Source organism: Vipera ursinii (genome assembly GCF_947247035.1).
Source record: "Vipera ursinii genome assembly, chromosome: 11".
Classification (NCBI taxonomy): domain Eukaryota; kingdom Metazoa; phylum Chordata; class Lepidosauria; order Squamata; family Viperidae; genus Vipera; species Vipera ursinii.
The window spans coordinates 19,639,846-19,663,334 of record NC_139524.1 but is presented as its reverse complement, the minus strand read 5'-3'; the positions used below and the strand labels follow the sequence as shown (position 1 = coordinate 19,663,334).

The 23,489-nt window shown below is 45.5% G+C and overlaps 1 protein-coding gene across 1 annotated transcript; it reads left to right on the top strand.

Moving 5' to 3' along the window:
* The first annotated feature begins 962 nt into the window (after nt 1-962).
* On the top strand, nt 963-23,043 carry MTMR10 (myotubularin related protein 10). The gene is made up of 16 exons (XM_083371414.1): nt 963-1,161; nt 3,255-3,315; nt 6,480-6,616; nt 8,187-8,259; nt 8,826-8,968; nt 11,743-11,833; nt 12,902-13,061; nt 13,286-13,373; nt 13,839-13,927; nt 14,632-14,762; nt 15,352-15,421; nt 15,676-15,746; nt 16,164-16,333; nt 16,843-17,013; nt 17,372-17,554; nt 18,258-23,043. Exons 1-16 carry the CDS (start codon nt 1,108-1,110, stop codon nt 18,855-18,857), a joined length of 2,292 nt encoding a protein of 763 aa, XP_083227540.1. The 5' UTR covers nt 963-1,107; the 3' UTR covers nt 18,858-23,043.
* The last annotated feature ends 446 nt before the right edge of the window (nt 23,044-23,489 follow it).

The following is a 23,489-nucleotide window of genomic DNA, read 5'->3' as shown; positions in this document are numbered from 1 at the left end:
ATTGCTAGTATTTTTTTTATGTCTGTGTCTTTAAAACTGCCAAACAAACCTCTCTGGAGAAAATCCAGGATGGATTTGAATGGGGGGGGGGGGGAATGAAGGCTGCCAAACCCAAGGAGAACATTTCCCAACCAGCTCCATCCAGCTGAGCCCTCACATGGCTTGGCATTTTGTTATTTTAACCCAGAGGTCAATTGCAACTTTGGAATTCAGGGGTCATGCTGGTTAATTGGAAAATCTGCCAGACTCAATGAACATCTAAGATGCTGAGCTGTCTATCATGTTTGACCTATGGGAATTGAAAAGGATGCTGGAGCATTGCATGCATGCATGTCTTGTTTTTGCTTATTTGGAGCTCCCTCTCTATTTTATTTGGGTGGGGGTAGTCCCAGATTTGGACTGCAAAATCCAGAGGGCCCCTAGGGGGCAGCACCTGCACACACACCCCAAAATGGCTTTGCTGTCACCTGTTGGCCACCTTCATGCTAGCAGTCCAGATCTGGCAGCACTCCTTTCTTTGAAACTTCACTTTTAATCCTTGTTTTTCCACCTAAAATTGAGTGTTTCTCAACTTTGGAAACTTTAAAATATGTGGACTTCAACTCCCAGAATTCCCCAGCCAGCACGCTTGACCTGATTTAGCATCGTATTTAAAAACAAGGGAGGGGGAAGGCGAAAGAAGACCCACATCTTTTTGTCCCTCTTGGTCTGCCGTCCACGAACACCGCCTGCTCCGCCTCCGCCTCCCTCCCTCCCGCGGCTTTCCCCCATCCACCCAGAGACTCTCCCCGGGGTTGCTAGGATACTCGAATAGGCGGAGCTTCTTTCTCCTCCTCCTCCTCCTCCGCGCTCCCCGTTGGCTCTGCCCTCGCGCTGACTCCTCCTCTCCCCGTCGGGGGCGTGGCTTCGCGAGCCCGAGGCGCTTCCCCTCCAGCAGGGTTCAGTCGCTCCGCCGCCTCGGCCGGAGGAGGCGGAGCGGGAAGGGGTGGGGCTCGCTCGCCGCCCCGCCCAGCGAGGTGGGGCCTCCAACCCCGCCCGGCGCTGCCGGGGAGAGCAACCAGGGCCGGCCTGCCTGCCTGGGGACCCGCCGCCTCCGCCGCCGCCGTCATGTTCTCCCTCCGAGCCCCCAAAGCCACCTTCAAGTCCTACCTGTTGCCGCAGGTAAGCCCCCGAGGCTCCGCAGCCTGGCCCGGGCGGGCTCCTTCTCCCTCCCTCCTTCCCTCCAGGCCTGGGGCTGCCCGGGGAGGGGGGGTCGCCTCGCCCGCCTGCCTGCCTCCGTCCTCCTCCGGGTCCGAGAGACTCACCTGGCGAAGTCCAACCCTAACCCTATCCCTCCCCTCCCCGCGGAGCAGACCCGAGCAGCCCGCCGGGGGAGGGCTCCCTTTGCAGGAGAGCCCCTCCATGCCCATCGCTGGGGGGGAGGTCTTTAAAGAGACCACTAGACGGTCAATTGTCTGAAAGGCTCTAGGTTCTCCTGCTTGAGCAGGGGGCTGGACTAGAAGACCTCCAAGGTCCCTTCCAGCTCTATTCTATTCTTAAAAGCCTCCCTCCCGCCCCAAACCTGCGCCGCCGCCGGGCTGCGCTGCAGTTGCAAGAGGCTGCGGTGACTCACCTGCTCGGCCAGGTGAGCCCCCCTGCCCTGCTCCCTGTGAAAGGAAGACCCCTGCCGGGCAGGCTGAGCCCAGGCAGGACACCTGTTCCTTTGCCCCTCCGGGCAGAGATCACCCTGCCTTAATTGCAGGCAGTCTTGCAGTTGCAGGGATGGGGAAGCCCCCGGGGGCTAAGCCCAGAGTGCCCCTCTCCCTGAGCACCCTGCCTGGTCCTGGATGGTGGGTGGGTGGCTTCTCTGGAAGATCCCCTTTATTTCCAGGCTTGGCCCCATAAGGATACTTCAGCTGGCCCACCTGCCGTCCCAGGGATCTCCCGTTTAACATCTTGTACACCCCCCACCCCCCTAAAAATGTGCGTGGATTTTCTTTAGCAGGGCTGGTTTATTCCTGTTAGCGAATCTGGTTTCTCAGGAGCTGCTTAGCCAGGAGAAAAGGCAAGCAATGCATCAGGTGGTTATCTGAAGTTAAGGGGGGGGGGTAATAGTCCATTCGGTTGATAAGATCAGAGGAATCAACACACACCTTGGAGCGAACAGTTTGCCTTGCAGAGATTTTGTGTGTTTGCAACTTGAAGAGTTTTCTTTGCCATAGTCGCCTAACAGAATAAACACCCTGGGAAGCAGATTCATGTTTGGCCTTCTGGATTTGCAGCTCCTCTTTAAATTATCCACCCGGTTAAAGCCATGAGAGTGTCAGCCCAAACAGGGATGAGGTTTAAAAGCAACCTGGTGTCCTCTTTGGAAAATGCAGGTACTCCTCGACTAGGCTGTTCATTTCCAGAAATGCACTGTTTTCATTGTCAGGGGCAAAATGTGCAAATAGCTAATTATTTTAATAGGCTAGGGAGTTATTTTTGGAAAGGGTACTTCAGAATGAAAGAAGGAGCCTTAAGGGTCAATAAATCAGCCAGCTTTACAGTGGGAGCCTCTGAATCCAAAAACATTTGGATGGAGTTTACTGGTTTGAAAAGAAGGGGTGCCGTCACCACAGAGTTCACAGGCACAAAGGAAAGTGGACCACCAGGCTTGCTCACACCGGTTTGACCACTTTTACGGGTCACTTAATGCTCCAGGGTGATGGTGCTTTCTCAACTTCGTTGTTGCTCTGTTCCTAGAGTTGTTTCTTAACCCGGTCACTTTAAGATGGGTGGACTTCAACAGCCAAAATTCCCAGCCAGCCTAGTACAGGTAGACCTCAACATACGACCACAATTGGAACTAAATTTTCTTTGGTTAAGCAAGGAGGTGATTAAAAAATTTATGCCCAATGTTACGGCCCCTTTTGCCATCTTGTTAAGCAAATCCCTGCAGTTGTTAGGTAAATCAGGCTATTGTTAAGTGAATCCGTCCCCTGACTTTGGTTGTGGGAAGATGGCTGGGAAGGTTGCAGACGGCCGTCACGTGACCCTGGGATGCAGCAAGCATCATAAATGCATGCCCGTTGCCAAGCGCCCAAATTTTGATCACATGACTGTGTGGGGATGCTGCCAAAGTTGTACAGGTGAGGACAGGTCCTAAGTCAGTTTTTTTCCGCTGTTGTGACTCCAAATGGTCACTAAAGGAATGACTGCGAGTCGAGGACTTACCTGGACTCGGCTGATTCGATGTGTTGTTGCATATTTGCCCTTCTGCTCCTGTTTTTCAGGCTGAAGACAAGATCATTCCGGAACCTCGGCTTAAGAAACTGGAGCCTGTCCTACTGCCAGGTAAACATTCCAGACAGGTTTCAGAATAGGCTTTGCACCCCACAGGATTTTCTGCCGGAACACATTTCTGAGCCTCTAAGAGATTGCAAGATCCAGGTTGTTCCTTAAGGGCCTGTTTTCCATTTTTTCAGCATTTGTTGCTCCTTTTTCAAACCACAACCTTCCTTTTTTCTCTCTGTTGCCGGCCTGGACATTGTACCTTCTGGGCTGTTTGTTCCAAATATTGCAACAGGTCACCTGTCCAGGGCAGGCTCTTCGAAGATCCTCTGCCTTTCAAAAATAGTCCTTTTTTAAACGATATATATTCGGGATGTATTCGCCAAACTGATCTCCTGCTTTTGAGCAGACGAATTCTCCCAATTTCACGAAGGAAGAAAGGAGAGCTGTATTCATTTCTTTGCCAGTTGGCACTGGCTATAAAATTAAATCGCCTGGCAGGCTTGTGACCTTTATTTCTGCAAATAACCAACAGGAATGGAGGAGGAGGATTGCTCCTGCTTGAGCCTGACAGAGCAAAGTAGAGGGATTGCCTTTTTTTCCAGCTGCTCCGTTATCTCCTGTAAAATCCCCCGAAGCTCATTGCGGGAGGAGAAGCTGCTTGCTACGAAATAAAGACGGTCTAACAAATGTCCGCCAATATGTATTGGCTGTTTTTCTGGGTTGTTTTTTTAAATACTTGATGCGTGGATATTTTACGTATGACTTTATGGAGCCAAGAAGCAGGCACTGAGTATTGAAGATATTGTTCTTAATGCTTTCTTGCTCTGAATGCTCTGTAGGAATAAGAATTCCCTAGGCTAAGCCAGTGTTTCTCAACCTCAGCAACTTAAAGATGGGTGGACTTCAACTCCCAGAATTCCCCAGTCACCATCTTAAAGATGGCTGGGGAATTCTGGGAGCTGAAGTCCACCATCTTCAAGTTGCCGAGGCTGAGAAACACTGACTTAGCCTTTCATTTGTACCAAGTGATGCTTGCCTAGATTTGAATTTTGGAAGTGTCTTTTGGGTTACTTGAGCAAAATCTGTCACCGAATAATCGTGCTGAGCTTTCCATGCTTGTATCTCTCTTGCATTGATGCTCAGTGATTTATTAGCATTTTGTGTCCATGGACTTTCCTGATAATGGCCGTAAGAATGGTGGGAGCAGATGCTGGATTGTGACCTGCTAAGATCTCAAAGGAATCTTGTACAGACCGGGAGACCTTATCTTGATCATCCTAAGCTGGCCGTAAATTTAAAAGGAGGATGTAGATTTTTCAGAGAAACATTGCCTTTATGGGGAATGTGTTTGCGTAACAAGGGGAGAGGGGGACGTAGCTGTGAGTTGGAGAGTGATATTCCTAAATTCGGTTGCCTGTAGTGGCAGATTCGTTCATTCCTGGTGGGAACTCATATTTATAGGTCATTTCCAGCATGCAAACTTCAATGCAGTGAGTGTGAATGACATCAATGAAGTTCAAAAGTACTGGGGTTTGGATCCCCACCAACTTAGAGAACTGGGACTCATTTGACCCCCAAGACCAACTGTGTTTACTGACCGTTAGCCCCACCTCAATTTAAGGCAACCCTATCCCTCCCTTTCCTCTCTACCCAGCTCCGCATTCCAGCCTTTTTATGTCAGATGGTAACATGTTGATATTTCCTGTGTTAGACCTTTCTGGAATTTCCTGGTTGATGTCGGAGAAGCACAATGCTCATTCGGGTGTTAACTGAGGACAAATCTATGTTAGATCATTGTAACTAAGACTGGAAGCATCTCTCCTTGCAAAGCCCCATCTCTTTGCCCAGATAAATCGTTTCCTTTTCTTTGAAGAATGCCCCATCGACTAAATCCAAAGGAATAAATAAACACATTGTTGTGTTATGAAATTCAGATGTTGCCTGCTCTTTTTAATAATTGCATCTGAGGCAGAACTCTGATTTCCCAGTAAATCTTTGTCCTAGGCATCGGTGGCTTTGATTTGCACGGCTCTCCTTAGGATTTTGGCTGGCTCTTAATTCTGGTGTGGATTCTGCAGATATAAGTGTGTTGCTGGGTGGTGTTGGGTTCTTGGAAAACAAATGCAGCTTTTTCTCTTTTTGCCTCTGACATCGCTGTTTGAGTCATTAGCACATGTTTATCATTCAGTGCTTGGAACGGCTTGTGCCTGCAAAAACGGAAGGAGAAGGGGTGCCGGACTGTGGCTAAATTTAGAGTAGGCATAATGTTCAAATACCTGCAAATGGAGACTTTCTTTCTTGAAGAGCATTTTCTCACTTTTGGTCCTTGTAAGTTTGAGATTGGGGAATAGAAAAGTATTAAAAATGGGCTCCTCTTTTGGATTGGCATTTTATGAACGAGGAGAAATTTTAATTATTTCTAAGTGGTTTGCAACGAAAGCATTGGCCACCTGCAGTTTCTCTTGAAGATGTGAAGTTCCATTAGCGCTGGGTCAACAGCAAAAAGAGTTTATGCTATTCCAAAGTTCCTCCCTTTAAATGTGAGATTTTCATTGCTTAAAAGCTTTAAAACTTCTTCTCTTTGAAAACATAATTGGTCCAACTGGGGCAGTTTAATATAAATAATTTAAAATCCATCAATAAAAGTAGACTATGCTGTAGAGCGTTCATTGGGCTTTTCAGAAATATGTTTTTAGTAGGCCAAGTCAGTGCTTCAGATTCAGTTTCGAAAGGACACAAGGACCCAGATGTAGCATCTTTCTGTAACTCTTTAAAGTAACTTCATCTTTTCTTAGAATTCCAAGGTAGCTGTGGAGAACAGCAAAACAAGCCAAGGAAAGATGCAGCTGGATTAAAGAGATACAAGGACGTGCTGTGCTCACGCCCCTCACGCTTCAGAGAACCTTTTTCAATCAAATCCAAAGTTTGTACAAACCGTTTTTGTCGGACCACTTTCTGAAGTCACAGGTTCAGCTAATTTAATTCAGTGGCTCTTCACTTTGGCTCCATGGACTTCTTGGAGATCCGTGGGTGGATCTCAGAGGGTCTGTGAACTTCTAAAATGGAGGATAAGGGAAGAGCCCCTTTATTCAGTTTTCCACAATTTTTGCAAAAAGAAGTCCATAGGTTTCATCCAAGGTCCCACGGCACAAAGCAATTAATAACCGCTGATTTCGTTGAAGATTTCGTGCAGGGATTCCACCAGCTTTCTTTTCTCTCTTCAGGGGAAATTGTGGTGAATGAAGTGAACTTTGTGAGGAAATGCATCGCAACAGATACAAGCCAATATGACCTCTGGGGAAAGCTGGTCTGCAGCAACTTCAAGATATCCTTCATTACAGATGACACCATCCCTCTTCAGGTTGGTTTGGAGTGCGCGGAAACTCTGGATTAACTTGGCAAAATGTCTCCAGCCTCCAGCTCACGGTTGTCCCAAAGGTGCTTTTTTGTCCAAAAGGCAACTGGACTTTTCTTGGGGTTTTGTTTTTTTCCCTCGAAGACGTTTTGCTTCTCATCCAAGAAGCTTCTTCAGTCAGAACTGAAGAACGGCGTAGAATCCTAGGGCTACAAGAGACCATGCAGGTTTTCTAGTCCAAGGGTCTTCAGCCAGAACTGAAGAAGCTTCTTGGATGAGAAGCGAAACGTCTTCAAGGAAAAAAAACAAATCCCAAGAAAGTCCAGTTGCCTTTTGGACAAAAAAGCACCTTTGAGTTTAACTTGGCAGCTCTGGTTGGGTTGGGGGGTTTCCCCGTTCTCTTTCGTAAGACCCCTGTGTGGAATCCCCACACGTGGCCGGGACGTTTCCTCTCGTAGACAACTAGAGGAAACCTCTTTGAACTCAGCTTTCGGCCCTGCTGTGCAATTCTCATTTTGCAATATAGTGCAGGGAATAACCCAGTGAAAAAATATCCAGATTTTGCAAGTTCAGCTCTCTGGCGTACGTACCTCTTTCCCCTGAATTTCCTCTTTGGAAGTGTAGCGAAGGCAGATAGTTATTTAGGGGTTTTTTGGGCGGGGCGTTGGGGGGGGAGGAAAAGCAAGCAAGCACTATCTTTAAAAAAAAAAAGAAGAGGGAACTTTAATATGTGTACAAGCCCCTGGGGCTGGGGGTTGGACTAGAAGACCTCCAAGGTGCCTTGTAGCCCTGGGATTCTGTATAGGTTATTTTTTCAGAAATACCTTACAAAACTTGGGAATACGGATATGGATGCTAAAGTTAAAGAAGTCCTTTTTTAGTATAAATAAGAATGGAACAAAAGGAATTTGGAGTCCGACAATATCTGGACAGCTGCATTAAATGCTGGTCACATTAGTTGCGAGTCCAAACGGCTAGGAATCAGGGGTGGGCCACGAGTTTTTTCTTGAAATTTAAGTTATAATACTTGTGACACTGTGAACCACAGATAGTCCTCAAGTTCACTTCTGTTGCTGATTAGACAATTAAGTGAATTTTGCCCCATTTTATGACCTTCCTTGTCATAGTTGTTAACTTAGTATCGTGGTAGTGAGTCTGGCTTCTCCACTGACTTTGTTTGTCAGAAGGTCACAAAAGGGGATCACACACCACACACACACACACACACACGGGATGCTGAAACCGTCGTATTTATCGGATGCCAAGTGTGTAAATTTTGATCATGTGACCCTGGGGATGGGGATGCTGCCATGGTCCTAAGTGTCAAAAACAGACATAAGTCACTTCATTAGTCAAGGACTTCCTCCATATAAACCGTTTTGTTTTTATTTATTAATTTGTTTTATAATGCCCATCTTCCCTATAAGGTGACTCTGAACATCTAATAGCATTGTTCTCCCTGCCCCCCCCTTAAAAAAATCCAAAACAATGCTAATTTTGTCCTTTGTGCAGCAAGACACAACTAAAATTAACATAGTTCATCTGTTTTATCTTGATTGCATCTCTTCTGTTTCAGAAGTTCCAATACAGAAACCTCCTCCTAGGAGAACACGATGTTGCCTTGACAGGTGTAGAGCAAATCGTCACAGGTAATGGCCAGAGGAGTTGCTAAGCCTCTCCGCTAATTAGGAATTGAGCGCAGTTGGTCAACTGCAGAAACAAAAATGCATATTAATAGGCTTCATGAGGCCTGCGTTTCATATGCGTTGTGTCAAGGTTTCAACTGTCAAACCCAACCAAGAAAGACCGTCGAGACATTCCGATCTCTTAATGTAAAACTTTATGGAGTACGTCACTTCAGCACTAATGAAAGCAAAACCAGCTCTGGCAAGACCCCTCCCTCCCAAACCCCAATAGTAAAAGCATTGAATTCTGCCTCCTCCCTCTAGGTCAGGTCATGTTGCCCAATCAAGTAGAAAAAATATTGTTATGAGAAAGCATCTCTAGGTCTGGCCAGACACCTGGTATAATGACCTTGAGTCTCACGGTCTGGCTTCTTAATCTTTGAAGTCTGCATTCCAAACCTCTCCCCTCCCCCCAAGTTTGTGGGCAAGTTGAGAAGCAATATTTGGCACACCAGCAAAACCGCGCTTCAAAACGTGACCCTTTGTTTTAAGCTTATAATCTCTCCTGCCTCTTCCCTCCTTTCTTGCAGTGAATGATACCAAGAGGAAGCAGAAAGTCCTGGGCCCCAATCAAAAGCTGAAGTTTAATCCAACGGAATTAATTATTTACTGCAAAGACTTTCGGATTGTCCGGTTTCGTTTTGATGAAGCTGGATCGGAAAGTGCCAAAAAGGTACGTGTGTGTCTTGAATATTTAAGAGTTGAGATCATGGGCAGAGGGAGCTATTGAACGAAGGAAATTTTTGCAAACTATTAATGGCAGGAAGAAGAAGAATTGAATCCACTCATCAAATAATAGGAATTTAATAAATAATCAGCAAATCTGCATAAGGTGTCCTTTCATCCACTTTTCCTCAAAGAAGCAGATCTGAAAATTTCACATGTAGCTTCTGGTTGGTTGGAGTCAAGAATTTTCCTGACAGATGGTTCAACCTTCCGCACGTATATAAAACCTCCCAAATGAACGTTTGGGCTTGGGTTAAAAAAGAAAAAAAAATGGAACAAGAAGACCATTGAGTGTTACATGTGCCGCTAGTTGGCACCTGGGTTTAAATTTCTCATACAGCTGTGTGTTTAAGCACGGGTGTTTTTTTTTCCTCTCCAGCTGGTGGAAACTGTAAATATCTAACATCCTGAAACAGACGTGGACTGAGTTGATCTTATTTAGTGGTCTAAAATAGATTTTTTTTTTCTTTTTCTCCCCACAAAATGGAAGCATAGAACACAAAGGGACTTTTCAGTGTGTTCCTCACATTGGTGGTTCCAAATGTTGACACTGGCTGACGTTAGTAGAGTTTTAAACTCACAACCCGTACAGTGCAAATAATTTGGAGTGTGTTGCTTCGGGTGCTTTTGCACCAATCGTGTACCTATGAACTTGCACGCAAACCAACACGGGAATGAAAGATGGTAACGAGGAGTGAGAAATATTTCTAACATGGTGGATGATTAGCTTAAAAAATCTGTGCAAAAGCCAAGCGCCACATCCAGGGATTGTTTCCCACGTCAAGATTAGTTAGATATACCCATGGGTTGACTAGCTTGGCAGAGAGGTAAGTACTGGCAGTTCCCAAGATGGTATTTCCTTGGTATTTCCTTTAATTGGTACAGGAAATGCATAATTTTTTCATCTGAGGGAACATATAAATAGTAGGCTTTGATTCTTCTCTAATCCTCCAAGACATCTTCCTTGTTCTTAGAAGCTTTTGGCTCTTGTTATTTTTTCCAGCACAAGGCTGATTTTTTAGCTGTCAGAATCAGATCAACATGGCTCTGATCCTGCTTTATGGGCATCTGCTTGAGGAACAGCTTGAAAGGAGCATTGCCAATTGGCCGCGGTATATTTTTAGCTGGAAGATTAGGCCCATGCCGGAGTCGTCATCTCAGCTTGCTCCAGTTCCCTTTAACCCTGGGTGTTGTTGATGCTACTCAGGTTCCAGGATTCATAAACCCGGTTGAAAGCCGAGTATCACGGTTGTGGTTTTGAGCCCACTTCTGGTTGGCCAAGGAGGAGAAAAGAGAATGCTTATTTCTCTGGAGAGAGATCAGGAATGTTTTATCTTTTCCAGCTGAGTCTGTTCATTCTTGCTTCACCTTTTCTTTTCCAAAAAAAAAAAGAGGAAAAAGGCAGTCCGTGAGTTACTATCTGTAGGCGTCTATGTGGTTAGTACTACAGAAGAAGCAATTCCAGGCCCTTCCACTCTATTGCTGTTTTCATGTGGTTACTTCCTCTAAACAGGTTAAAACCTTTCCACGTTTCCTTTGGAGGAAGAATATGTCTTTGGGGGGCAGAGGGGGGCAACTACTGGGACGGTGGGGATGCTGTTGAGCTTCTCAACCTTCTGCAAGGCCATTTCTTGATGTTGTGTCATCACCTGGATAATTGTGGCTGAATTTTTCTGGCTCTTTTCAAGATGTTCGAGGAACGGGAATAGAAAAACTTTGGGAAGTGAGACCACGATTATTGCTATACTTGAACAATGACCCCAAATCTTACCCTGAAAACTCAACCCTTTTGCCCATCTTGATTGACATATAGGCCTACTTGATCTGAATAAGTGGATTGGTAGACACCAAAGAGGAGATGGAAACACTGCTGGCTCTGGTTCAGTTGATTTTGCTGTCAAGTGATTATTGAGTCAGGCGGGTGGGGGAGGAAAGGGAGGGAGGGCAGCTGGGCTTGTGAGCAAGACCCTTGAAGAATTCAACCAGCTACTTGGCAGGAAATTATTTCCTTCAGGCAGGATTCAGAAGTGACTCTTGCTTGAGAGAACCGGGAGGACCGTGGGCTTCGGTTTGATGGCTCAGCTGAGTTTCACGTTTCTTGGAGGAGAATAAGAACCGTTCGGTCAGAATTAGTTTCCCCTCTTGGTTTATCCCTTGTAGTTGTACACAAAGCACAATCTTTCCTTGGGTCTCCTGTAGGAATGATCCCCCCCACCCAAAAACAAAAAACCAACCCTGATTCTCAGAAAGTAGGAACTGAAAGTTGAAGTGGTCAGTTTCCACCCAAGATTTTTCAAAGGTTCCCTTTTTTTGCACCCTAAGGACTTCTGAAAACGAGAACATGATTAATTTGTGAAATATTTTCTCCCGCTAGACAGAAAAAATGTTGACCTTTTTCCTTTTCCGCGACATACAATGGAAGCCATTGGCAGCCTGGCCACTAATAAGAAGTGGCATCCATTAAAACCCACGACAAAGGCGTCACTGTGTGCAGTTGCTCTTTGTAGGCATCAACAGCTAACAAATTAGACATTTTGGGGCGGGGGGGGGGAACGTAGGGAAGGAAATCAAAGTTGCAGGCATCCTTGGAGGCAGCACATTTCTAAGTGGTTGTCTTTCTGCCCCTTCTTCGTAATTTCTCAATAAAAATATTTGTTAAGGGGTTCTGGATTGCTTGTTCCCATCTGAAGATTGTTTCCCTTTTTCTTCCTCCACCTTCAGGTGTGTCTTGCAATAGCACACTACTCGCAACCCGCAGACCTCCAGCTGCTTTTTGCATTTGAATATGTGGGCAAGAAATACCACAATCCAGGTAATGGAGGCCTTTGAGATGCCGGGGCTGGGGGGAGGGGGTGGGCTTTTTAAATTGGATCCTGGATATTAACTTCTGTCCGAGTTATCTGATGGTTCGAGAAGCCCCGAGGTCTTGGCCCATGTATATTGTTCTTTCCATATTCATCAGGTTTGATCAAAGTAATGCAGGGGAAGATTTAACAGAAGAGAATCCATGAGTAGCTCAGGGTTGAGTTCTGGTGCTCTCTGAGTTTGGTGGCTTTCTTGCAGATGTTTCATGGTCCAACCAGGTCACATCGTCAGTGAGAATCCAACTATCCAGAGGAGTTTTGGGACCTTTTCTAGTCTCAGATGTATGAGTCCTTTCCGTTTATATGCCTTCGCTCATTGGACATCTGAATAGGCTCTTCCCCTGGTGATGGGCTTCTCTCCTGGTGTCCCACTGAGGGTACTCCAGGTTCTTGCTAGATGGCTCAGTTGCTTTCTGCCCAGATCTTGGCTGTTCCTGCTGAGTTGGGTGGCAACCGTCTCCATTTAGCGGCCCACCTATCCGTTCAATTTTCTAGAAATGTCTTTGGGGAAGATGCAAGTTTTATTCCTTCTAGAACTGCTTTATTGAATAATCTCTGAAGCTTAGGAACGATGGGATTTGAATCTCACTCATTCTGTATTAGACGCAGATATTGTAGAAGAAGTGGGGGAAACGGGTCCATCCCAACTTTTAACATAAGCCATACTGGTTCTCCCACGAAGCTACGGGAGACGTTTTGTCCTATCAAAAACTTTCGAGTGGCACTCAGGCAGCAGAATAGCCGGTGGACAAACTGACCCCTGCAGAAACACAAAACGGCCGTAGCCCCAGACCAGGAGACAACAGCTGGAGAATTACGGAAACTTAGCCTAGTGATCACCGCAGTTAAAAAAACAAAAACCTCACTGTGGTTCACAGTATTTCAGTTCAGTTTTTTCCTCTCTTAGAAATAGCCACATTGAATGTTGACCACACTCTGTTTTTCTTCTAAAATCCCTTGCCTCTGCGCGCTTCCACTCTGAAATGAAAATACCATCCTTGCTTTGTTTCTTCCAGCAAAAAAGGTGAATGGAATAGACCCTGGAGGAGGCGGGGGTGGTCGTTATCAGACCCCCTTGTTTGAAACTTTCTCCGACTGGGACAGAGAGATCAAGAGGACGGGAGCATCCGAATGGCGTGTGTGTTCGGTCAATGAAGGTTACATGATATCCACCAGGTAAATCTCTCTAAGAAAGTGGCAAGACCTGTGGGAAATGTAGGACATCACCTGCTCTTCCCATGAGATGACCACCGATCTTTACTCAGAAGGAGAAAGTGTGTGTGTGGATGGCTCAGACGTCTTCTGAGGCTCCGTATTTTTAAGATCTTGGGTGGGAATTCCAATGACTGACTTCACGCTTCCAAAGATGGGTGTTTTATTTTTCTGTTTTCTTTCCGAAGTCTTCCAGAATATTTTGTGGTCCCCTCCTCTCTGGCGGATCAAGATCTGAAGCTGTATTCTTACGCTTTCACCGGACGACGGATGCCGGTAAGCGTGAAGCTGATGTGGTGGCCCTTTCTTTCTCAAGTGTAAAAAGGGAGGGACAGACGGGAGGGTGGTGAAAGAAATGGAGGCTGGTTTGATGGGTTTGTCTTCTTTTTGGCAAGCCTCCGTGTTGGGATACCCCCCCCCCCCAAAAAGTAAAAGTCAGAAGTTTGCTAGCACCTTTTCTGACAAATTTTATTAAAAGGCATACGCTTATGAAATCTGTTAGTTGGAAAGGATGCAGTCAGATTCTTGCTGTTTTGACACCATAGATTAGGGTTCCTCAATCTTGGCAGCTTGAAGATGGGTAGACCTCAGCTCCCAGAATTCCCCAGCCAGCTTAACTTTTTGAATCATTTCACTGTTACAATCAGTTGAAAACAAAGTTTTTAAGACGCTGCTGAATTTCATTATACAATAATGTGTGGAACCTACCACCCACCTAAAAAATCTACCTTGGTTTCCTAGATGTGGTGTTGGAACCATTCCAATGGGAATGCTCTGGTGAGGGTGGCCCATATCAAGGACAGCCTGCAGCAGCGAAAAATAGACCAACGGTAGGGATTGCGCTGGCCTGCTTCCATTCGCCTTGTTTTCAACCTAACTTTCTTGCCCAAGCCGAGAAAGCAGAGAGACAAAATAAAAGCCGAGGCCAACCATTGACCAGGATGGTGGAAGATCTCCTGCCTCCAAGGTCCCTTCCAGGCTGATGATTCTGTGTTCCTTTGGCTTTCTGCTCAACAGGGTCCTCTTAAAGCACCATCTCCCTCCAGATAGCCAGTGGTGAAAATTGCAGATATTGCAAGGAACTCCATTGGTGAATGGATGGATGGATGGATGAGTGGGTGGGTGGATGGATGGATGGATGGATGAGTGGATGGATTGTTAGAACATCAGATTTAGGAGAATTGGCTTATTAAGTTTCAAGGGATGTCCTTATAAATCATTTAACCTTGTTTCATATTATCAAGCCTCCATAGAAAGGCCAGGCAGTTGACTCAGAGCTCTGAAGTATGATGGGATGGTGTCACTTCTCTTAGCCACCCTCTGCTGGGGCCGTCTGGTGCTTCCTAGAGGAGTATTTTTTGAGGCTGTGGTTGGGTGTGCCCTTGCCCACAGGATACAGCGTGGGGAGGGAGAGAGGAGCTTGCAGCTGCACACCAGGCTGAGAAGGGACTTTGGGGGGCCAGCTGTGGGGTGAAGCTGTCACGAGACACTTCTAAAAACGCCCTCAGTACCATTTCTCTTCTTTTTCTTTTAGGATTTGCAATGCTGTCACCAGAAGTCATCCACAGAGGAGTGACGTTTACAAGTCTGACTTAGATAAATGCCTGCCAAATGTCCACGAAATCCAGGCGGCTTTCCTGAAACTGAAGCAGTTATGTGTGAATGGTAACGTCTTCCAAACCAGGGTTGGTTCTTGAAATTGCCAAAGAGGCGGACAATCTGAGACAAGCAGATTCCATGTAAAACATATTAACTTCTCCAAGACGAGTCCAAAAAGGATTACTTAAATAACACTGAGCATCTGGTAGCAACCGCTCTCTAATCGTATTAAGTCTTGAGATAAGGCTTCTTCTGTGTTTCTAAATATATACTCCGGATTATTTTTAATTCTCAAGTCCTAGAGAACGTAAGTGCGGGAAGGTTGCAGGATCATTTCCACTTCCTTTCATGTCATCTGGGCAATGAATGTCCCATCTTGGCCTAAATCTTTAAATATACGCAGCATTACTTTGGGAGGAGAATTAATCTAATATTTGCCATATTTTTTGGTAGGGCCAGTTATAGGCTTAGTAGAAGGTTCTGGAAGAATTCATGCGCATACCTTAAAGAAATGTGCCCATTTCTCCTCTTAATCCTGGTTAAGCAACGTGGAACTGCTGCGTTCGGTCTGTTTTTCAAAGAGAATCACATCACCCTATAATGCTGGTCTGCAATGAGAAGACATTCTTGAAAATAACTTATCTCTTTGTCTCAGAGCCTTTTGAAGACACCGAGGAGAAGTGGCTTTCTTTGCTGGATAATTCACGTTGGCTGGAGTACGTGAGGTAGGAAAACTGGAGGACCACTTCCCTTAAAAACAACCTCAGTTAAAGATTAAAGTTACTATGACTTACAAATGATCCTTAGAAAGAATCTTATCTACATCTGTGGTAGAAGACCCTAATTCTGAAAACACAAATCTCTTTCTGGGGCAAGCAGCGTTGCCAGGCATTAAAGCTAAGCTTTCTGGAAATTTGGTATGATAATTAACCTGTACATTCATCTAAGATGATCTAGATTTTGGCATCTCTTGATCTAGAATCTTCCTGAAGCATTCTGCAGAACTGGTCTACATGCTGGACAGCAAACACGTTTCAGTAATATTACAAGGTAAACTAGTCTGTTTTGAGAAATCCTGTTGATGCTCATGCAAAACCCTTATGTTAAGCATTTGTAACAAAAATAATTACTTAGGGGAGTCTTGACACCATGGTTAGAATTAATTCTCCCAGTTCTTTCCCATAGACTTATCTTTACTCCATGCCATAAACAGAACTCTTCTTCTCTCATCCAGCCTCTTCCTAGCATTCCTCTCATACAGAGGCACGTTAAACCAGATTGATTGCATACGGTTGACGTTTTGATAAATTTGAAGCTGGTTTCGATGAATGTTCATGAAACTTGATACTCTGTAATGAATGTTTACATTTCTAGAAGGTCACTTGTTGAGCAGGGGGGCTCTGGTTAAGTTATACTACACAGGAAAGCAGCTTTGTGTTAAAAACACATCCTTCCTTCCTTCCACAGAGGAAGAAGGGCGAGACCTAAGCTGCTGTGTGGCATCTCTTATCCAAGTGATGTTGGATCCCCATTTTCGGACCATCGCTGGATTTCAAAGCCTGATTCAGAAGGAGTGGGTCATGGCAGGACACCCATTTCTGGACAGGTGCAATCATTTGAAGAAATCTGACAAAGAGGTAACAGGATGAAAAAAGTCCCAAGTTGAAGAAATATGTAGGGGCGGTTAGCTGGGCATTTCTCCACCCAGAAAAGGTATTTCAGTGATTATTTAATTCAACAGGGGAGAGTGGGCAAGGGGCACAGAGTCAGTGTACATTGACCATCCTGATCACAGCTTGAGCTCTTGTGAGTCCAGGCAAATGCCTGGTGGATTAGTGCAAAGATGCTTGGATCAAGACATTTAATGGTGGAACTTAGTGAATCTTTCTTGATCTTCCCGCTAAAAAACAACAACACATGAAGCGCCAAACCTGCTTCACACTTGGATGGAAACCAAATCCCACAGCTGTTGGGGACACTTGGAAGTCTGAAAGGACATCATTAAAAAGACCACAGGAAGCCAACTCATGGCTGAGTCCATAAAGTCATTAGAGTTGAACTCAACTTGAGGGAGCTTTCATTTGCTTTGTAATCAATTTAGGCCACCCCAGAGGTCTAACCTCTGTCTGTCTCCTTCTCCCTCTAGTCTCCTTTGTTCCTGATGTTCCTTGACTGTGTCTGGCAGCTGCTTGAGCAGTACCCATCGGCCTTTGAGTTCTCTGAAGCGTACTTGACCATATTGTACGACAGCACACGGATCTCACTGTTTGGTACTTTCCTCTTCAATTCTCCACATCAGAGAGTAAAGCAAAGCACGGTGGGTGCCACCTACGACCGGCCAGTTTAAGAAGGACACTTGAGGGTCAAACCATGGGGCACCACTGAAATGTGTGAAGCGCCTGATCTTAGCTGGAGTCAGGAGAGTATCTGTCATGGTAGTAGTACAGTTCTGATGGTTGTTTCTGAGCAGTCGTGTTGTACTTCAGTAGAGCTTTTTCATTGCGTAGTTCACCCTTCAAAGGAAAGGGTAGTGTGAGGCACAGAACCTTTTGTGCTGTAGAATTGTGACGATGCTGGACTTTGATTTTTAACCTTTATCGGTCTTAGAGTAGAAATGAATCTCAAGGAAGCTCTTGGTTGCTTCTTTGAACATCCTTTCGTTTGTCTGCTTCCAGGAATTTGCCATCAGCAAAAATATTCAGCTGGGTGATGAGAAAGGGCTGAGATTTCCTTCCGTTTGGGATTGGTCCCTTCAGCTCACAGCGCGGGATTGCCTGCTCTTTCACAACCCCCTGTACATTGGGAAGAGCACACCCTGTGTGTGCAATGGAACCGTGAAAAGCTTTAAACGATCCAAGGTAAGAACGGGGCAGTGGAACCAACTTATGAGACACCAATTAAGGCAAAGTCTCTTTGAAGCATTTCCGTCCTATAATCCCCCCCCCACACACACACACCCCACCCCATATCTGGGCTGCTCTGTGTGGGCCTCAGATCAGAAGAGCCAACTCCACGGGAAGGCTGAATTATTTTGATTGAGGTTGGCTGTCATAACAACCTTGCAAGTCTGATTGTGCTGGACCTTCCTCCCTCTTATGCTTCTGTGAATTGGAGAGGTGTCTTTCTGAGCCTCTTCGGAATATTGTCTGCCTGTAGCAGGCTTTAGCCATGTTTCACCCATCGCTGCTTGTATATCTTTTCCTGACTCTCTATGGCAGTGATTCTCAACCTTGGCAGCTTTAAGACATGTGGACTTCAACTCCCAGAATTCCCCAGCCAGCCGACACTGTTGTCCATGGTCTGCCTCTCCTAAGACCAAATGAATCTGGCCTTCCCTGCCTGCTTCCCCTAATCTTTCACAGCCATATGGGATCCCCAATATGTTATTGGAGGTCTTTCCTTGGGGTCCTGCAGTGGACATGCAGAATCAAGACTAGATAGCCAGAGGTCATATCTTTAGTTGCCTTAATTTTGCTTCTTGATTCAGTTAACCAGAATCAACCTTAATCCGGTGCAATGAACAATGAGAAACTTAAACTTATTCCACCTTTCACTCCCTAGAAGAACTACAGCTCAACCCTCAGAGGTCTCCCATCTTCCCTCAAGAACGGAATCATCAACGAACAGGACTTCTTCCCCAGGAGAAACTCCCTGATCCTCAAACTGAAACCCGACTTCCTTCATCACATGGACAACACTACCAACGGCATGGAGCAGTATTTCCGAGACTGGTTCTCCAAGCCAGCGGACCTTCACGGTGTGATCCTACCCCGCCTCTCCGGGACACAGATCAAGCTCTGGAAACTCTGCTACTTCCGCTGGATCCCCGAGGCCCAGATCAACCATGGGGGTTTCATCACAGCCTTTCACAAAATTTCTCTGTTGGCCGACGAGGTGGAAACCTTGAACCGGAGCTTGAGGCAACACAACGGCAATCCCCCGCTGTTGGCCAACGCACCTGAGCAGGACCAGAGTCGCCTGTACTTCCGAGCCCACGGCCTCAGTGACGGCTCCACCATGCCTGACTTTCTCTCGTCCGCTTTTCCATTCTCCCCCGTGGGCAACCTCTGTCGGCGCAGCATCCTGGGCACGCCCCTGAGCAAATTCTTGAGCGGTGCCAAAATCTGGTTGTCCACCGAGACCCTTGCCAACGAAGACTAATCCTAGGAGCCAGCGAAAAGGGAAGAAACGGCGGTCTTAACACGACACTGCTAAGCCGGAAGCTGTCCTAACTTTATAGACCTTGTTGATGTTTTTGCACAAAGTATTTAAAGGCAAAATCCTCATGTTTTCATAATGCACAGGTTATTATTTTTGGTTTGGTTTTGTTTTAACGTCGCAACCCATCCGTTGATCGTCTTGTTCTTGTTTCACCTGTGATTCTTCCTGCTGATGGGACTCGTGCTTTTTGAAGTTGATTCACCCTCCTGATACACACTGAAGGTTCGGCTTGATGATTGTGCTTTGTTTCTCTCTGTGAGGCTCCTCTGTTTGAGTTGACAGCTGAAGCCTGCAGCTTGACAAGCGGGAATGAAGGAAGAGAAATAGCAAAGAAAACAAAATGAGAGAGATTTGCGGGGTGACTAACCAGTGGAAAATACTAGAGCAATATATATATATATATATATATATTTCCCCCCTCAGGTGGTAAGACCAGTCTCACGATGATTTTAAAAGTTCACATTGCTGTGAATTTCAGCCAGAACTTTTACAGTTCCATTCAAGGAAATTAAATTTAACTTTATGCCTCCCTTTTGATCATCAATTGTTACGTTTGGCCCAGCTCTCTTATTTATTTATTTAGGGTTTGAGATTGCCTTGTAGTTTACAAAAATCTGCCTCCAGAATTGCGTCTGCTGCCAATGAGTTGATGCTGGTGTGACGGTTGGTGTCTCTTAGCTGATTAAAATCAAGAAACAAGAAAAAACTAGTTGGAAAAATCTTACGGCTTTAACCTGGTTAAAGGATAAATAGAAAAACTGCCCATATTGGCTCCAGACATTGTAGTTTGAGACCGTTCTATCAGCATGTATGCAAAAACAACATTTTTTTAACACTAGCCTTAAAAGTGCCTTTTCTTGCATTGACGTTAATATTTGCCTGGAATTCAGTTACATTCATTTGATAAGCTAACATTCTGCCTCTTGATGTAGCCCGTTTCCACTTTCCTTCATAGCGATTTCTGGAGGTGCTTTAAAGATTTATTATCCTCTAGCCAAGAAAAGAAAACTTAACTGACAAATTGTTGAGTATTAACTGACTGTGAATGGGCCATGAATGGGCTTGGTTAGAATTATCATTCTTGGAAGGAAATATGTGTTTTTTATATATATATAGTAAGGGACTTTTTTTTTCCAATGTAGTTCAGTGTTTCTCAACCTTGGCTACTTTAGGATGGTGGATTTCAACTCCCAGAATGGCTGGAGAATGCTGCGGGGTGAAGGGCACCCATCTTCACGTTGCGGAGATTGAGAAACACCAATTTAGGTTGAATTCAACCAAGATGTTGGTAGAATTCTTTAAGGGCCCCAAAGGTGTCGTGATTGTAGGATCCGAGGGGTAGTGTGTAGCATGGGGGGGGAATTTTAGGAGGATTTGGGGCAATCTGGACACACCAGGGGCACCTGGTCACCTGTCTTGTCTGAGCAGGCAGAAGGGTGTTTTGAAAGATGAGTCACCACTGCCATCCTGTACTGGGAAGATGGCTTCAAGGCCTAGTCAGGAGGCCACGGAAACCTCCTCTGTTTTGGGAGATGGATAGCTCTCTGGAAAATGTCTTGTGTTCAGCTGCATTGGGAGAAGAGGACCACCCTCAAATATTTTAGGTACTGGTGCTGGTCCAACAGGAGACATATAGCACATAGCCACAGTTCTGCTGTTTGGGACAAGGAAAGATTGGGTCCTGTTTGATCCCCTTCCCCACAAAATAGACCTTTTAACATGCGCTGTGCGGGGCAACCTGGGGATCAAGCCTACCATTTGCAATCTGTCTGACCGTTGTTGAATTGGGGGTCCCATTATCAAGTCTGTTATGTTCTCCTCCCCTCCCACCCCCAACTGTTTCTGCAGTTGGTCCCCCGGCTGTTGATCATTCAAGGACATTAATGACATAAGCGAAGTCTCTGAATCATCTTAAACCATCTTCAAGGGAGCAGAAGTTTAATTTTCTTACTGTTGAGTTCCTTCCATCCAGGATGTTTCGTAGGGGTAGGGGAAATCAATTCCTTTTTATTACGGTGACTTTCTTAGGGATTCTCTACTTAACGGCATTTCAGATGTATCGAATTTTGCTAAGGAAAGTGGGATGAGTATATATATTTTGCAAAAAAACAAAACAAAACCCAGTAACTATGTAAGGTGATTAACTTTTGAAATGTGTATTGTATGTATGCCTGACCCTCTTTTTACAGGAATTTTTTCATTGTGCATTTTTGTAACGTGACTTTCCTTTCTCTTTTTTTAACCCTTGTGGTATGGCAGAACTTTGCCTTTAAAACAGTTGCCCTGATGAAATGGGAGGAAAATGGCTTTGTGTGACGGTAGTGTGTGAAGCAGACATAGGTTAACTACAGTTAGGTGGACCTGTGATTGCTCATGTCAGTAGATCTGCTAAGCTGATTGGGCAGGGAATGCTCGTGAAATAAGCATTATTTACTGTTAAGGCATCGTGCTTAGCAGGGGAACCTGACATGGGGGGTCTTGGACCATAGAATCTTAATTCGTCTTAAGTGAAAATACCTCTTTGCAGTGAATATGGTGATCAGAAATGAAGGGAAGTTACGAGTGATTCAGCCTTGGGAACCTGTTGACCTTTCAGATGGTCTCAATCAGGGGCTCTTCAAACTTGGTCCTTTTATGACTTGTGGGCTTCAACTCCCAGAATTCCTCAGTCAGCATGGCCAGTTCAGGAATTCTGGGAGTTGAAGCCCACAAGTCATAAAAGGGCCAAGTTTGAAGAGCCCTGGTCTAAATGGTCTTTTCCCCATGGGATGTGCCGGTGAAGACTTCTAAAACGGGGCTTCCCAACCATGCAACTTTTAAGACCCGTGGACTTCAACTTCCAGAATTCCCCAGCCAACTTCCCAGGGATTCTGGGAGTTGACGTCTACGCACTTGGAAACCCTGTGCTAGACGTTGTGTGGCTTAGCAAGCTCTGAAGCCTCCATCAATCCCATCCTTTTTCTGGGCCACAAATTGGGCCTTCTGTGTCGTCCGGGTGTGATGGCCCAACTCTCAGAACTTCTCAGACTGATCCCCTAGTTGCAGTAGCTCTGCCAGTGCCTTCGTGTGCCACGTGGTTATATGGAGATTAGATAGCTTGGTTGATTGAGGTGGGTGGATGGCTGCTCCTTGGTCTTCACCCTGGACAGGGCGAAAGAGTCCTTTTCCCCAGGAAAGGAATTGTGAGGGAGTTCCAGAAGGTAATAGAGCTTCTCTCGGGAACGTTTTAATGCCCATCGTAGACTTGAGAAGCAAGAACCGGCTGCTTGGAGACCAGGAATGGTCTGGTGGTCAACCTGGCTCTTGTATCTTCTGCCAACTCGATGGAGCTTGTGAAATTAAAGTAGGGGTGGGGGATTCCTCCCACAACACCAGTGAGCAGCCCTTGTATCTTAACTCTTTTTCAAAGCAGGTACTTTCCACGGTGAAGTTTTTATAACTTTGCAAAACAGAGATGGTTATTTTTGTACGTTTAATAGCAAGAGGGCTGCTTGAGCTGAAGGAGGCGGTTGCTGTAATTGAATTGTGTAAAAATAATAATAAAAAAACTCCACAACTTTTGATACTGTCGAGTAGATTTTAGCTGCTGCGTGCCGGAAGGTGACTATGCTATATTTTACCATGGGTGTGTGATTTTCTTAGGCCGGTCAGCAAAACTAAAGATGTGTTTCACCACGGCAGAAGGTCCCTCCTTTCAATTCTGGTGCTTTTGGGGGGGGGTGCCTTCCTGTTTAATTCTGGCTGATCTTTCCCCAAAAAGTGTATTTTAAAAGTCAAACATGCTTGACCTTTTCTAAGGAAAAGTGAATTAGGCCCTCGGGAAAGTGGAATTCTGTGACATAGAGAGAGAAATCCCATTTTTTTAATGCTTTTGGAAGAGACTAAAGCAGAGGTGTCCATCCTAGGCAACATTTAAGAGTAATGGACTTCAACCCCCAGAATTCCCCAGCCAGCATGGGGGAAAATGGCTGGCTGGGGAATTCTGGGAGTTGAAGTCCACGAGTCTTCAAATTGGACGCCCCTGATCTAAAGTTTTGATGTTCCTAAGGATCTACCTAAACACAGCAGCGCTGACTGACAGGGAGACCCCCTTCCACCTGCCGCAATTATGAAAATGCAAATAAATGAGGCTTAATAAAAATCAACCCTCCCTCTTTGTCTGGGATTGTTTCTGTCGCTTTCGAATTCGAAGAAAAGGTGGTGGGGAGGGAAGGAACGTGAGTTAGTTCTTGACCTACGATCATCATTGAGCCTGGAATTAGTCATTAAGTGGGTCACCACGACTGGGTCCCAATTTTTTCCCCCCCAATGGTGATCATCAAACGCAGCAGTCATTCAGCAAATCTGTTCTCTGCAGTGGGCTTCCCCCCCATCCCCAAACCAGAAATTTAACACCAGTTTCTGGTGAAACCTTTATAAATCAGGGTTATGGCTACAGCCAGCCATAAATGCAGGCCAGTTGCCAAATACACAATCACGTGACTGGGGGTGGCTATCAGCACTTCAAACCTGGGTTGTAAGCAGCCCCAGGAAGGCCCTTTGTAACTATGAACACTCACTAAGCAACCAGTT